At 45.5% G+C, this 15,605-nt stretch overlaps 1 protein-coding gene across 8 annotated transcripts in view; it reads right to left on the bottom strand.

Annotated features, from left to right (window-relative positions):
- Nucleotides 1–68: 68 nt before the first annotated feature.
- The window catches only part of LOC119222003 (synaptotagmin-2-like), a 46,655-nt gene continuing 31,118 nt past the window's right edge, over nt 69–15,605 (bottom strand). For 7 of the 8 annotated variants that reach the window (XM_037478320.2, XM_037478316.2, XM_037478315.2 and 4 more), the window contains 8 exons: nt 13,327–13,542; nt 12,829–12,989; nt 9,100–9,237; nt 8,810–8,977; nt 8,237–8,404; nt 7,012–7,129; nt 6,586–6,719; nt 69–5,988 (listed from right to left, as the gene is read on the bottom strand). In XM_037478320.2, coding sequence (XP_037334217.1) covers nt 5,773–5,988; nt 6,586–6,719; nt 7,012–7,129; nt 8,237–8,404; nt 8,810–8,977; nt 9,100–9,237; nt 12,829–12,989; nt 13,327–13,522 — 1,299 coding nt within the window. In that variant the 5' untranslated portion in view covers nt 13,523–13,542 and the 3' untranslated portion in view covers nt 69–5,772. The remainder of the gene's footprint in view (nt 5,989–6,585; nt 6,720–7,011; nt 7,130–8,236; nt 8,405–8,809; nt 8,978–9,099; nt 9,238–12,828; nt 12,990–13,326; nt 13,543–15,605) is intronic. The other variant, XM_037478321.2, reaches the window with a different exon arrangement.

The raw sequence follows: 15,605 nt of genomic DNA, 5'->3' as shown, positions 1-15,605 counted from the left end.
CATTAATGTGCTTTGCTTCCCGAGGAAATCATTAGGGGACACTTTGAGTATTGAACACAAACAACTCATGGTAATTAAAAGGCCTTTATTTCCTATTTGTTTTTTTTTACAGAACTGGTAACACATATGATAAATTTGTAATAAGTTATTTGGTTCCCTTGATAACTTTATAAGGACCCCCAACGTTTGTCCACACAAGGGTCAAGAGGAGTTTGTGAGCAACGTTTGTGTCCAGTCAAGGGCTAAAGCATGCGATCCACAGTAGGCACAAGTACTGACATGAACACGCGCACCACGACACTAGACACGAAGAAACACAGCGAGAGGACACATCCTGACTGTCCCCCGACTCTTTAAAAAGATGACCGAGAAGAGAAAGAGGGGAGAAAGATAAAGATAAAAATTAAAAAAAGAGTCTTGAGAGCACAGTTGCATCGGGGGACGAGAGGGGGGGGGGACTAAGCGCTCGAGAGGAGGGTTTGGTACGGTCCTGCATGTTCGGCAGTATACAGTATTTCCATGTAAACATGAAGGCCGGCATCCTTTGCGCTCAGCGGGGGGGGGGGAAGCAGATCCAGTGGAGAGAGTCGACGAGCCTGCTTCACCAGCAGCGAAAGTGACGGTACGTAGCTGGTTTTCACACACAAACGGGACAGAGACGCGAAAACAACAAAGCAAAAAGTGATTCTGGCGTGGGTTCAAACACAGTTCTACGTTAGCGGGTTACATCACGGAAAAAAAACAACAAATAAAGACAGAGGCGATGGTTACACGTGTACACAAGAATACAAAGAAGAAATACAGTGAGTAATAGAGGAGACAAGACAACACGTCCCAGAGTGGGGTCTCTGCCCGCTGAGATGCGACAGGGCGGTGAATGATTTACTGAACTTCGGACGTTTTCCCTTTTTAAATCCCAGCGTTTGTTGAAGGACAGACAGACAAAACCAAAACCGCTCCGAAGCGGCGCGTGACCTCAGCTGCGGCCTCGTGCGTAAAAAGGTGGCACGACACGGACGCGGCCCGGAGCGTCGCGTGGGAAGTCGTTTTTGAGCATCCCGGCCCCACGCACAAAGGCGTACATTACGGAATGAGCTACGTCTTGTGTGTGGTATTTATCGATGCTAGTGCTGTGTTGGGCCTACGCTTCATCGGTTTCTACTACGAACACAAAGCGCAACACACAGCGCCCCCAGTCTCTCGCCCCCATAGAACGTGGATGTCATGTGACTGCAGTGACCCAAGCAGTGAAAGGAAACAAATCCCTTAAAATGTGCTATAAATTCGACCTGTAATTACATTTGCCTCGTCCTCTGATGCGTTCTGTTTGCTTCTACGTGAATTCTTATTTTGGCTTTTTGTAGATTGAAACGGCGAACGCAGGCCACTGTAAGCAGGTTCTGGCAGTATTTTGTGAAACACACTGAAATCTTGTATTTGACTCTTTGCGTCGTTTGGTCACAATCAGAAACGATAAGGGGACAGTTGATAACTATAATATTGCTTTAGACAATGTGCAGCGTTGCACATCACATTTAAGATTGTTGCCCGGACTGATGACTGGCGGCAGGTTGGACGTTAAAATTCAACGTTTTGTGAAAAAGGCGAACTCGCTTTCTTTTTTCTTTTCTTTTGAGTTGGATAAGAAGATTGACACACGTTTATCCTTTAGGTATGAAGCTAGAGCCAGGACCTTACCTTAGCTTAACAGCAGCGCAGACGGAGCCAGGCTAGCTGTTTAGGCCCGTTTCCAGTCTTTGTGCTAAGCTAAGCTAACCGTCTACGGGCTCCAGCTCCAAGATTAGAGCACAGATTCAACAGTGGTATCAATCTTCTCCTCTCACACTGCAGGAAAGCGAACTAGCGTACTTCCCAAAACTCAAACTGCTCCTTTAAGGGCATATACTGTTAACAACATTATATGGGTTTCCATATTTTCTATATACTTTCTGCTATTTCTCTGTGAAAATCATAAATCTATGCATAGTTCTATGGGAGGGATTCAGGCCTAAAACCTGGGTGCCGCTGTTTAAAGTTTCTCTCTATTTTGCTGTGTGATTGTTGGATATGTAACTACAAGTTTTAGTTGCTTGAGCGACATGCGAAACAAACCAACGGAAACCCGCCAGTGTGCTGGCCAGCTGGGGGGTTATTGATTGCACTCGTGGTCACTAGTACAGACCGCTGTTAAACCATGAGAAGAGAAACTTGGAATAGGGACCCAGTCAGGTTCATTGCACTCAGCCCAAGAAAAGAACACACTCTCTCTCTCTCTCACTATATATATTTATATATATATATATATACTTTTAATTTAGCAGTATTATTGAGAACCTATTGTGATTGTATATCTAGTATCCATACTATCAAAACAAGGCATATACGTTACTAATCACAATACTGTAAATTCAGCTACCTCTAGGAAACAAGGACGTCAACAGCTTTGAAAGTAGAAAAAGACACACTCACTCTATTAAACTCACAACTGTTCCCAAAGCTCACATATACACAAAAGTGGATTTGGCCCTTTTGATGAACAAAGACCTCTGAACGGAATGTAAAAGAGAAACACTGGCCAAGGAAAAATAAGACATGTCAAGATTTTTTTTTGTTTCTTCATAAATAAACTAGCTACTCAGCGTTAGTGCATGAGTTTTATGGCTTTAGTTTTGTCTTATTCATTTGTCTCGTATACACATACACGTATTGTATAATAAACACAGTAAAAGAGACACAGCCGTGAAAGGTTTCAGGTCATTTAAATACGGTAGAAGTGAACGTATAAACTGAGAGAAGAAGGGATTCCAAGTCATCTGTGTGCACTGGAATGGGATATTTCATCTTTTGGCAACTGGAAATTCATTTCATACAATGATATGATCCAACAGACTTGACCTCTGGCACAAAGAACAACTCCCACAATCCACCTAGAGATTGCAGGAATATTTAATCTCCATCTAACAAGTTATTCCAGAATAACACTGCGCTAAATGTGTTTGAAAAAAAAAGTCATATTAAAGACTTGGAGACCCCCCCCTCAGGCCCAACATAGAAAAAATTCAAACATATTTCTTAGCAAGACAAAGAAAAAAAAAAAGCAACAGCGTTAAAATTCAGTAAAACATTGGCCTTCGAAACAACTTGGCAGAAAAATGGCACCAAATAAAAGTTTTGATCACAAGGAAGTATATAGCAAGCATGCGGCTACATTTTCATCCTACATGAACTCACACACAGTACTGGACGACACACTTGCTTTAGATTTTCAGGCGTGGAAAGGTTTGTTATTAGTAATAGTACTCTAATATTTGTATGACATTCTCTCCAATGACCCTCGTTGAAAAAAAAAATACACATTTGTTTCATTTAGAAAATATACAGTGTGTCTTTTTTTCCCCTTTCGTTTGTGTTATTAAAATGACAAATGACATCCACTTACGTACACGAGATATTTTTGCTTGGTCTCTAAAACATGCTGCTATGTACAGTATTTTGTATAAACATGCAGTATCAACGTGTATGAACTATGTATATAGGCAAAACTACACACCAATGGGTTGTTTGATTGCTTCCATGTCGCCTTTTCTTTAGTGCTGCTTCATCAACGAAGGAAACAATATCGTGTGAGAAGAAAGACGGAAAAATCTGATCTATGGTCTATGTTGGTTATAAAAAAAAAAAAAATCACAATTTCCAACAGAGAAAGAGACAAGAGCCAACATTCATTAAATTCCCCAAACACTGTAGTACTGTGTACGTTTGATTCACGTTGACTTTGCACTTTCTGGCACAGTCAATGGGTAGTTGTGGCAAATTAGGGTCAAACAAACAGTTTGGAATTCGTCCGAGGTAAAAGTTTGACCTCATAACGCCTCTTTGATTATAATTTAGAAACACACTGAGCCGATTGCATTGTGTAAAGGAGGCAGAGGGAGCATTGGATCGCGTCCCTTTCAGAGGGCTCTTCGGTGCACGGCGCCGTGCGCGTGCCACAGACAAGATTCAATCTCACAACACACTTTATTAACTAACCAAAGAGACCTGCGTGGATCGAAGAACAGTGTTGAGTCACCACAGAACAGAATGATACCCAGTAGTGCAATTCAATTCAACGGTTTGGTGTGCTGTGTGTGAAATACACACGGAACCTTCTTCCAGACCATATCCTTGCAATCAAGTGAGAGTCGTAATATTCAAACAATCAAAACACACACACACAACAAAAAGCTGAGCCCAAACAAAGCAACAACAACAACAACAAAAAACTGATTACAAAATGCGCTTCCTTCTTAAAACCAGCCGTTATCAACAACATAAACAATTAAAGCTCTGGTTTCCAAGGGAACTTAAACACAACATTTGGATTTAAAGTGCACAAGGAATCAAAGTATTTGAAGTAAAATCAAATGAAACTGGATTAATAAAAGGAGAGAGAAATGAAGAGAACAACACCGCTAACTGGAAGGCGTCCCTGGTAGTTGAAAATTGCTTATTTTGTTACTTTGAAGGCTTGTCTCCTTTATGACTGTAAGACGGTTATAGGGATTCCTTTGGAGTAAAACCCTTGTATCAAGTCCATGACTGATGGCAGTAGCACAACAAGTGAGATACAGAATCGGAGGGGGGGGGGGGGGGGTGGTGGTAGACTGCGGGGCAGTAATCGACACCTTGTAAATATCATGCCATTGGTGGTTGGAATCAGTCTCTGTTGTAACCGCTCTGATATTTCCTTGCTTTCGCCGCCACCTCGCACTGTCAAAAAATATCAAAATACCCTCACTTTTTTTTTCTTCTTTTTTTTTTAAAAACCAAAAAAACCCACCGCTCCCTGTTCCCTAACGTAGCATCTCACAGATCCACCAACACTATGTCCTGACCTATGTTAACCGGGGGGGGGAGACAAACAAGCGCTCAAGCTTTTCAATCCAATGGTTCCTCTTCATCACGTGGAGTATTTGAATAATGAGAACCCGTTTAGAAAAAAAGGCATGGAGTTTCAGTTTTCCTCTCAGTTTTCCTGAGACGATGGACGGAAGGTCAACTAATCAAAAAAAAAAAGGCAGTGTGTTTGTGGGTAACTGGACGTGTGCCTATCCCTACTCGCTACCCAACTCTAGGAATGTACTTCAAACTAACAGAATCACCTTGTATGACAACTGGCAGGTGTGGAACATGGTGCACGATACACCTAAGGAATGGACCTGCTTGTGTTATTTCTCTATCATATGGCAGTATAAAGCATTTTATTATTAAGCACTACTCTAAGCAAACCGTGTCACTAAAGGGAAGGGCTGAGAAGTACGATGTGGGTGAGTGCATGTCTTATCCCCTCTACCACCCACGTTCCCACGTAGCACCCTCACTGGCTTTCGCAGTCTACTCTGTATTCTTATTAATGGAACCACAACCCCAATACAAAAATAGATCTAAAGGAAATCAACGGAGTATCTGTCCATCCAGTAACTTGTCTTCTTTTTTCAATGACATGATTTCATTTCACATGATGCTTTTTTTTTTTTTTTTTTTGAAACTATATTTCCCATCATGTTGAGTGATATCGATGGATCTTTTCAAGAGAGGAGGTGGGTTGGGGAAGGAGGAGGAGGAGGAGGAGGAGGTGGTGACGGAGGGAGCGGATGTACAGCTGGGGCGTTCTTCTGGAATATACACTGATATGTGGGACCTGGGGATATGATGGGGAGTGGGTGGGTAAGGTGGAGGTGGGGACGATGGCGGGGGGGGGGGGGGGGGGAGGGGGAGGGGAGGGGGGGTTTACTTCTTGGCATTCAGCGCTGCGAGGGCGGCATCCACCTCCTCCTCGGGCTGCAGTGGATGCCACTGGGCGATGGGGCGGCGGGGGTTGGCCAGCATGTCGGACCAGTGTTTCAGCCCGGCCCCTGTGCTCTTGCTTCCCACCAGGATCTTCCCGATGGCATCGTTCTTGCCAATCTTGTCATAATCCAGCACCGTGATCACGGCTAGGATTTTCTGGGAGAGAAAGCATCATAACAAACAGGTTCAGGGCGCCGCGGCAACCACGCGGAGATGAGGGTCCAGCGTCCCGCTTTGTTTCACCTTCCCACGTTATATATTTTTTCTGTGTTTCATGTTGCTTGGTACATTAACATCCCTCCGTTGATAAAATATGTTGGATGAGGAGTTGTTTGTAGCGTTCACCGAACGGAACGGACTTACATTGAAACTTATTGAACAATACTGCCATTCACACATGATCCCGGGGGTTAAGCCTTCCAGAGCCACAGTACAGCATCTACTGGACCACAGCCACTGTGGCCACATGGGTCCATTATTGGATTATTGACGAGTAATATCTTGGGCTAAACTGTATATTTTGATGCTTTTGTATCACTAAACCGCCAATCAAACAATGATTAGTTGATAAAACAGCAGAAATTGGTGGAATTTAGGGTTTGGGTTTATTTGTGTCCATATGATAGTAGATTGCTTGGTAGGGCTCAGTGGTACTGATCTGGATACATATTTGCCTTTTTACTATAATTAGTGAACACTTTTATTTCTGTGGGTTTTTGTTGCTGATTTTAACAAGACAGTCCATGTGCTTACCTGCATTTGATCAATAGGAATCTCAAAGCTGAAAGACTCATTATAGTACGGATTCAAAGTGTTCTTCTTCACTGTCGTCTTCTTCTTCTTCAGCCTCTTTCCATTCTGCAGCAGGTTAATTTTCACGTAGGGATCTGAAAAAAAAAAATGGTGATAAAGCCAATGACAGAATTGTCCTTGCACGTGCATGTTTGGGCTGCAGTGCCGCCATGCACCAACAGATGGGGCCACTGCTGAAGCCAAAGGGGGGTTGAGCCAGAGCTGCTGCATGGCGAGCACTGCAGCGTCAGCACGTGAGCACAGCGGCGCCGACCTAATGGCCGCGCTCGCAGCCACCTTCCTGCCTCTCGCTGCGGGCCTCCACAGAGCGCCACATCAAGCCGACGCGTTGCCGTCAGAGCGCGATGAAGGAAGGCGTGCGCTCACCTGACAGTCCTCCCACGTCCATTTTCTTCAGGTTCTTGGCCTCCAGAATACAGATGGTAAGTTTGCCAGCAGTCGGGACGTAACGCAGAGAGATGCAAATGTCCCCCAGCTTCTCCGGCTGTGAAGAGGAGGGGGGAGAGGGGGGGGGGGGGGGGGGTTATCACCGCAAAAATACACAAACTGTCCCTTCGGGATCGCAATTTAGAGACACAACGTCAATAGAAATATATACTGCTGCTTTGGTTTAATCAGCAAAGCGGTATTTAGCGGTATTCTTAAGTACATCTCGTGGGTCTTTTCCGAGGTAAAAAAATAAATCAGAGACCAATCAGAGAGATTATCTCATCCTACGGTGACACTGGGGAGGTTTCAGTGATTGAAACCTGGTTTTCATATTCGGGTACAGCATACTGGTGCAAACCAGCTGCAAGGCTTTAGATGGAGGAGTGCAGCTGATTACGAGGACAAATAGTGTGTCCTTCAGCCCTCTGAATCCCATTGGTGAACAGACCAAGTGGCCCCCTTGTGCCTCAGGTTATTTTTGTATTATGTCATCAGCTGAGTAGGCTCGTCATGCTGCTCTACATAAATAAATAAATAAAAATAAAGGTGTTTTTTGCCAGACGGATTGTGTCAATATGTATTTTACTAATACATAGTTTCAGAATCAGGAGACTTCTATTGGCTGCTATTAGATATTAGAGTCACTATTTATACATCCAGCAGTTGCGGGGCAACATTATCGTTCATTTGGAGTCTTGTTGATGGCCATCTGGTGAATGGAAGTCATATTCACCCTCTTATGATCTTCAACTCCCCAGGAAAATCTGGCTCCCAATTAGCTGTTAAATAATCGATTATGTTCGCCAGCTAGTTGCTATCTGTCTGTCGTCTGGTGCTGAGCAGGAAGTGTACAGCCGGGGGTTTTTTTTAGAGCTTGTTTGTTTTTCTGACAACAGCTGTGGCTGAAATTTTAAAAAGCCGCAATGGGAATTAAACAGTAAAATAGTGGGCCAAACAGCCAAATAATGAACAGAAACGGATTCTAAAGCTCTGTAAAGAAGAGAGGTACAGCACATATGAATCACTGGCAGATTCCCCTTTCAGATTGTAAAACTATAAATGATAGGTCAGTCTATGTTGGCATTGGCCTAAACGATCTAAAAACTCTACATGCAACTCTCCAACACCAGTGGAAGGAAATGGACTCAGACACGACTCTCACCTCTTCCTGGTCCGCGCTGTCCAGGTCCTTCCACTCCTCTATTGGCTTTGCCAGGTCCAGGGTGTTCATGGGTATCTTAATCTCTCCGATGACGTCGTGTTTAGAGAAGCGATCAAAGTCATAGACTGACATGACCAGAGTCTTCCCTCCCATCTCTTGGAATGGAATCTGGAGGACGGAGAGAAGTGTCAGTATTGTTTCCAGGAATGGTTCCTTCTCCTCGCAGCGTCGGATCAGAACCCCCACAGCATTAAAGGGGGCCGTGACTTTGGCCTGGAGCTCAAATTGGCTTTGACTAAATAACATTCAGCAGAATTAGCGTGACTTGTTGGAATGGATTCATAAAAGAGCTGCGTCAGAAGGTGGCCCTCTCCTTTAATTCGATTCCCGACCACGTTCTCCTTGTCGGACTCCTTGAACGCGTCTGGTGGCCAGAGGTATTTAAGGAAAAGGACTCTGAATCAAAGCCCTTCCAGGACGACTCACCTTCCAGGACCCAAGGACACATCAAACCTGCTCGCTGTGCACGTTGTTTTAATAAGTAATAAGAAAAGGGGGCTGGGAGGGGGTTACCTTGAAGGTAAAGGTCTCGTTGAAGGTGGGGTTGAGCGTTTTCTTGTGGACCTTTGTGTCGTACTTCTTCTTCTTGTCGGGGAGGACGAACACCTTGACGTAGGGGTCAGAGGTGCCGCCGCTGTCCATGGAGAGCAGATCAGCTGCTTGCAGGATTCCCACAGTCAGCTGGGGGGGGGGGGGGGGGGGAGGAGGAAGCATGACAATGACGTGGAGTGAGCATTCCCTCGGCCTCAGGCGCCATCGCGACGTTCTTCACCTAGCTTCAAATAAACCAGCGGAGTTCTTGCCTTGTTCTCCTGGAAGTCGTAATCGATGGAGTACTGCAGCTTGCCGAGCTTCTCTTTCTCCTTCACCTCCTCCTCTTTCTCGTCTCCGGTGAGCCCGGGTTCCACGTCGTCTTCTTCGTCATCTTCATCCTGTTGTTTCTGCACACAGACAGAGGGGGGGGGGGGGGGGGGAGAAGGGGGAGCGACAGAAGGAGGAGAGTGAGAGGGCGTTTTTTTCTGAGGTGGCGGCGGCGGCCACTCGCACCGCTCTCACTTGTGCAATCTGTTCATCGATGACCACAGTTGCAACCTGACTTGATTTCACTATTTTCTTGGGTGACACCATTTGCTGTCGGTTTTTTTTTTGGGGGGGGGGAGGGGGGAGCATTACACGTATGTTAAAGAATCCGATATAGGGGATTTCTCTTCGCCCGAAGCATGTTGTAGGAAAGTCATTTGATGGGAACTCTGTGTCATTGTTCCGGGTGGAGAGAGACAGAAGAGAGAGAAAGAGATAGAAATAGAGAGAAACATTAATGAAACTAAACTATTTATATGCGGTTGGACAGAAAAACAGGAACACTTTACTACAACCATGCAAAAAAACGTTCTCCCTTTCCACTCGTTAAAACCTTTTAACATGGATCAATATGACCATTTAGCTGCCTGCCATTGTGACATTTCTGGGTGTGGGACGCCACAGAGGGACTCTGAAGGGACACAGGTAGCTAAAGAGGCAGCTACGCAAATATGACTCATCCCAAATGAGTCCCATTAACTAGTTTAAAAAGTGTCCACAAATCGTCCCGCACACAGGGACACCGCATCGGCGTAAACAGGCTGGAGGACGTCGCGCAATATTTTTCTCAAAAACACCACACGGGATCCGTTTTATAGCCCCCCCCCAAAAAAAAGTGAGCGCCTCAAACTGGTATTTACTGCACAGCTCGTGCTCTCTGTCGCAGGGCGTTCTCGTTATATCGTCCAGCCCCGTGCGCAGCATCCTAAACACAAGCTGTCACAAGAAGCAGAGCGTAGGGGGGGGGGAGCTGAAGGACGAGCCCTGTGGGGAATAGATTTGTGATCCTATCAAACTCCCCGACGCGGTGATTCCTAACACTTTTCTCGAAAAGCTCTCAAACTCCAACTGATAATGAAAGCTGTTTGCCAAACAATAAAACTGTCGGCCGTTCATCCCGAAGTGTCTTCAATGTGTTTGCGCTGCTACTGCTGATTGGGCCTCTGGAGATAACTGCATTGCTGGTAAATTTATCAATTTACTCCTAACATAGTCCACTTCTTCCCCCCCCTTCGGCTGATATTGTATCATGAATTATGGTGATTCTTGATCATTTACTGGATTAAATATCTGCAGTTTACTGCGCCTGAGATGGCTGATGAAGAAGATAAATCAAATCTTGCATGTACATCTCACACTCAGGGACTCTTTAGTCTTTGGTCCCTTAAGAGGCAGGTCGTGACTAATCGGGTTAAATCAATATGCCGCGATATGGATTACAAAGTAAACTCTGACATCCGATCGGCACGTGGTGCTGGATAACATCTCAGCATGGCCTACTTTCCTATGGCTGTCTTCTTGAAAACACACTGATGTCTTCGTAAGACTGGAGGGTCCAGCTACTCACTGATGAGCTGGAAGAGGAACAGGGCGCACACACACACACACACACACACAAATAATACGCACACCATCACACCCACTGCACACCGCGTTTCACTGGGCGCTCGCACACACCCACGCACGCACATTTGGTTACATGCGAGATCTCGTGCATGCTGAAAAAAAAAAATATATAAAAAAACACTCACTCTCACACGCGCGCACATTCTCACACAACATCCGCATACGTGGCATTCCCTTTCTTTATTGTCGAAACGACTTTTCATTCAAGCATGCCAGGCCACACAATGCAGGGTCCACGTTTCTTTTCCATGGCAAATGTAAAATGAATGACCTCACAATGTCTGTTGACGGGGGGTAAAAGTAATTGCTGTGTGTTTCTTTTTGTTGTTTTGTTGCCCAAACAGCTCCACAAACACACACACACACACACACCAGTGTTCTGAGTGAGGCGTATACATCCATGGGGGGGGATCATGCTACATTGAGAGCTTCGAGCGAGTCAAGCGAGGGCAAACGCACTGCCCCCCCCACACCCCCCCCCCATTTCTCCTCGGGGAGACCCGAGGGCTTCAGGGAGTCAATGACTGAAACCTAGCAACGTCAGCAGCATGGGTCATCCAGGAAAGTTACTCTCAAGTCAAGTTGTGGCCATTCAATGGCACCTACTGCAAGGGGATATGCTGGGGCTTTGTCAAGGGACACAAACTGCTTTATCTGCCGAGGGGCTCGGAGCGCGTTCGCACAAGTGGGGGCGCGGCGCGCAAATTTAAAGACAGACGCCAATGCGTCTCGGCCGGGAAAATGTAGGTTTGCGTTGCACCGCGGGGGCCCGTCGTGGTGGAAGCGTGCTCAAAGCTCTCAGTTAGGTAAAGTTCTAGCTTATTATTTGACAAACACCCAGCTTACCCCTTGCACATGCATGTTAGTGATCTCTAGTAGATAAATGCTCAGTGCACTCGTCATTCAAAGGCTCAACCATGGTGTGAGCTTCATATTCATGTCAAACCATTGGCACTTAAACAATCTCTTATTCAAGACATAAGCAGTTTGTGCGGCATATCAGTTCAGTGGATTTTGCGAAGCAGCTAAATTTGCTTCCATAAGATTCCTCAAGCACCAGCAGCACCTAAGCTTGCAAAAAAAACAAAACAACTAAGAAAGCCATAGCACTCATTGTCATCGTCATTGCAATCCAAACCCCTCCAAGCCCAGCCCGGCCCCCCCACCCCTCCCCACACCCCCCCCCCCCCCCCCCCCCCCCGGAGCCCTGGCGTCCGCTTACTCAGAGCGGCCAGATAGGGGCGCCGCGTGCTATCAGGACCTACCGTAGGCAGAGAAGTCCACCACAGTCAAGATACACGGAGCACACATAAGACACAAAGCAGGAAGGAGGAGAGCAGAGACAAAGGAAGAGATTGAACTCACAGCAGACACCAAAGATGTGTAATCACAGCAGAATGTAGTCAGCTACACTGGTGGGAGCGAGGGAAAATGACAGATAGAGAAGCCCGCTCGTCACCACAAGCGTATCTCGTGCAGCAGGGCCGGTACGTGTAAAAAAAAAAAAAATGGTGCTTTGTCAAATATTCAGTGAAATAATTATAGGGCCAAAAACAAAGGCGTTGTACTAACTACCAATTTTCATAATTGCACTGGGAAAATAATGGTTGGGCCGTAAAGATAAGAGTCCTGTCATTTTCCGCTCGAATCCCAAAGCGCAAGTGAGAGAAAGAGCAACAACGACGTTAACGACACAATACATTAGACAAAAAAGAAAAAAAAAAAAGAGAGAAAGAGAAAAATAAAAAATGGTGGATAAAGAATGTAATCAACACCTGCAGAGAATACACTGACTTTGGTTAGCGGGCCGTCGAAAAGACAAACAACGACATGCGATCTAATACATTTCAAACAGGAAACTTGTCACTAGAGTAAAATGTGCACCACGAGGACTACGGCTCGTTACGTAATTAGCTGAGTCACACTCAGGTTCTCTCTCTCTCAGCCCCGCGGCTCTTACATAACGCGGCCGCGCTGCGCTTCGTGTACAGTGTGGGTGTGAATCCCATCGGCCGTGATCCGACCCCCCCAGCGGAGGAACATACCTCTCCCCCTTTCAGGTTCTTCATTCCCATTTCACCCTTCCCCTTCTTGCCCTTCTTGTTCTTCTTCTTCTTGCAACAGCATTTCTTGATGATGCAGAAGCAGCATGTTAGAATGAGTAAAGCAGCGACCACGGCAATGGCAATGATGGCCCAGGACGGCACTGAGGAGAATAAACAGACCGATGGACAGATGGCACATCCACACCCAGAGAGAGAAGAGAGAAGCAAATACATTGACATTTGAACAAGTAATCATTTGGCCTATACTCCATGTCATGTCCTGGGCCAAATATATTTAGTACAAGGTGCTAAATTAGCAATTAAATTGGGTGAAAATTAGATCTCTCTATCCATTAGGAAGGGCAGCTAGTGATCAATACTGAATAAAGACATTATGAGGCTGCCACCGCCTGCAGCTAAAGAGAAAATGTAATTTCCAAAATCAATGCTTAGAGTCACATCAATAGGGGTTCGGCTTAGGTCTGGTCTGGCACTCACGTGGGATCTTGTCGATTTCATTCAGGAACTTGTTTTTGATCTCGTCGAAGGCGTCGTTCTTGTCGACCGGTTCGGTGGAGTTGTCGGTGGAGACCAAAGCGACGGGGGCAGGGGTCACAGTCAAGGCACTGGCCCCCGTTGGGTTGGCGACTACCATGGGCGTTGTCTGATGCTTGAACAAGTTCCACTTCGTCATTTAGGCTGCACACACAGTCCCTGAGGAAACAGCAGAAGAGGAAGAGTCACTCAGAGTCCAGAGGCCAGAGTATCCAAGCAAAAGAATATATATCTCACACAGGAATCTAGTCTGCTCGGCAAAAAAAAAAGAAAAAAAAAGACAGCTGTCAAGGTTAATCTAACTCAAACGCCCTAATGGGGTATTATGGTTCAGTGAGTTACACGTCAATACAGCTGTTTTAAGACTGTTTTTCTAAATTAAACACCAAGCAGAACCACTTCACACTCTGCCTTCAGAAAAGTCCCTAAATAAAAAAGAAAGGACCAAAAGGGGGCTGAACACTGACTCCCGAAACCTTCCTCGTACAGTAAGTGCAGTGTGTATGCAAGGGAAATGAATGCTAGTCACTGTGGACTAAGGTGACAGACAAAGTAATGAAGTGTGACTTGGGAGCATTGGAATAACACACAGATGTTTATCAATTGAATTCCTTCCATCTGCTGACGGTAGCGAGAGTTTATCTTCCTAAAGGTCCACGGCTGAGCCACTAATCCTTTATTCTACATGCATCTGGCACCAAGACAAACACAGACCAAAGGACAAATACCCCCAAAACTGGTTTGTCTAGACTGGATGTGCCTCCTGTTCCATGGATACACATGCTAATCAAATAGTGGATTTTATTTCTCTTTAGTTCATATTTATAGTAAGTCGAGCTCTTTATGTTCAGGGCGTCGAATTGTGAGATTATTTTGATCAAAATCATATTATGAGCACAAATTACGTTTGTGATGACAAACTGAGCTGTCATCACAAAAGATGCACCAATTAAAATATGCAAAGATATTTAAGATATAAACAATCTTGAGTCTCTAACTCTGATTCATACTGCGGTCTGTTCCAGCACTGAGGTGCAAAAAGCCGCCGTAACGCCCCAAAAATGTGAGTTGGAATATTTTCCTGCACACACACCCCACGGTTATCACTCAGTCTTTGATTGTTGAGTAATTACAGTCAGACAAAAACCGTGTATTGTTGAATGCATCCAGATCAGATGGTTTCTTTGCCAGAGGCCTCCTGTTCCACTAGCTTACATGTGCTGTATATCCTCCTTAAAAACAGGGCAAAAACAAAGAAAGCCTAAAAAACAACAATCTTTCCCAGCAAAAACTATTGCACAACATGCACGAAGCAATTACAAAGACAAATCGCGCCTTCATACCACAGCAATTAAAGACGTTTCACGTTCCACGCCCAACTCATGATGCCCCCACTACAGCGTCCTCTTCTGCAGCAGTCCGACACACAACAATAGTCCTTAAAGGTCAAAATCTCAGTGACATTTCATGTAATAAATCGTAAAGTTTGTAAATGATATCCATGGTACGATAAAGTATTACACATAAATATCCAACCCATGATACAACAACACAGAGAGTGTCAACCACGGCCAGAACGGTTTTGGGAACAAAGCTTTTTTTTTGTATTAAATTTACAAAACCCTTTGGCCTTGCAGCATTCAATCCATTTCCACCCAGGAACAACAATGTATTCCCTGTAATGATGGAGTGCTGCAGTCCGCCCCTCAGTCAGCCCATTTGAAGTGTTGCTAACATACTGCGGCGCCGTGAAGGGCCGCCGACGATGATGTGAGCTCACTTGCCGACACTATTTACGAGGAACAGCTCTCAATTCATCGCACCTTCCTTTTTTGGTCTGGAAGTGGTCGCCGGCCTGCACTCAGGCCAACGGCGCCTGACGGGGGGTGGGGGGGGGGGCGGAAACGAGGCGAAGTGAACGACCTACAAGCGGCTCTCTGGTGGCGTTTCCACGGGGGCCGAACAAAATGTTCATCCGGAGCCATTAGCGCTTCCGGTGATCAAAGTGTGACGGGAGCGGCCTGGTGATGGAGGCGAGGCCCGCGCCTGCCAAGCGGATAAAAGATGACGAGCTTAACGAGAGCGGCTGCTGATTTTTTTATTAAAGTCATGTTGAGACGGGCAAAAAACGAGAAGAATTTCCTATTTCTCAAGAGCCAATTTTCCAAGTCGGTGCCAGAGATTCTGCCTCCATTTATTGCCACGTATGAATTATTTAAATT

Source organism: Pungitius pungitius, chromosome 1 (genome assembly GCF_949316345.1).
Source record: "Pungitius pungitius chromosome 1, fPunPun2.1, whole genome shotgun sequence".
Lineage (NCBI taxonomy): Eukaryota > Metazoa > Chordata > Actinopteri > Perciformes > Gasterosteidae > Pungitius > Pungitius pungitius.
Note: the sequence above shows the minus strand (reverse complement) of the source record. Positions and strands in the feature narration are given on the sequence as shown.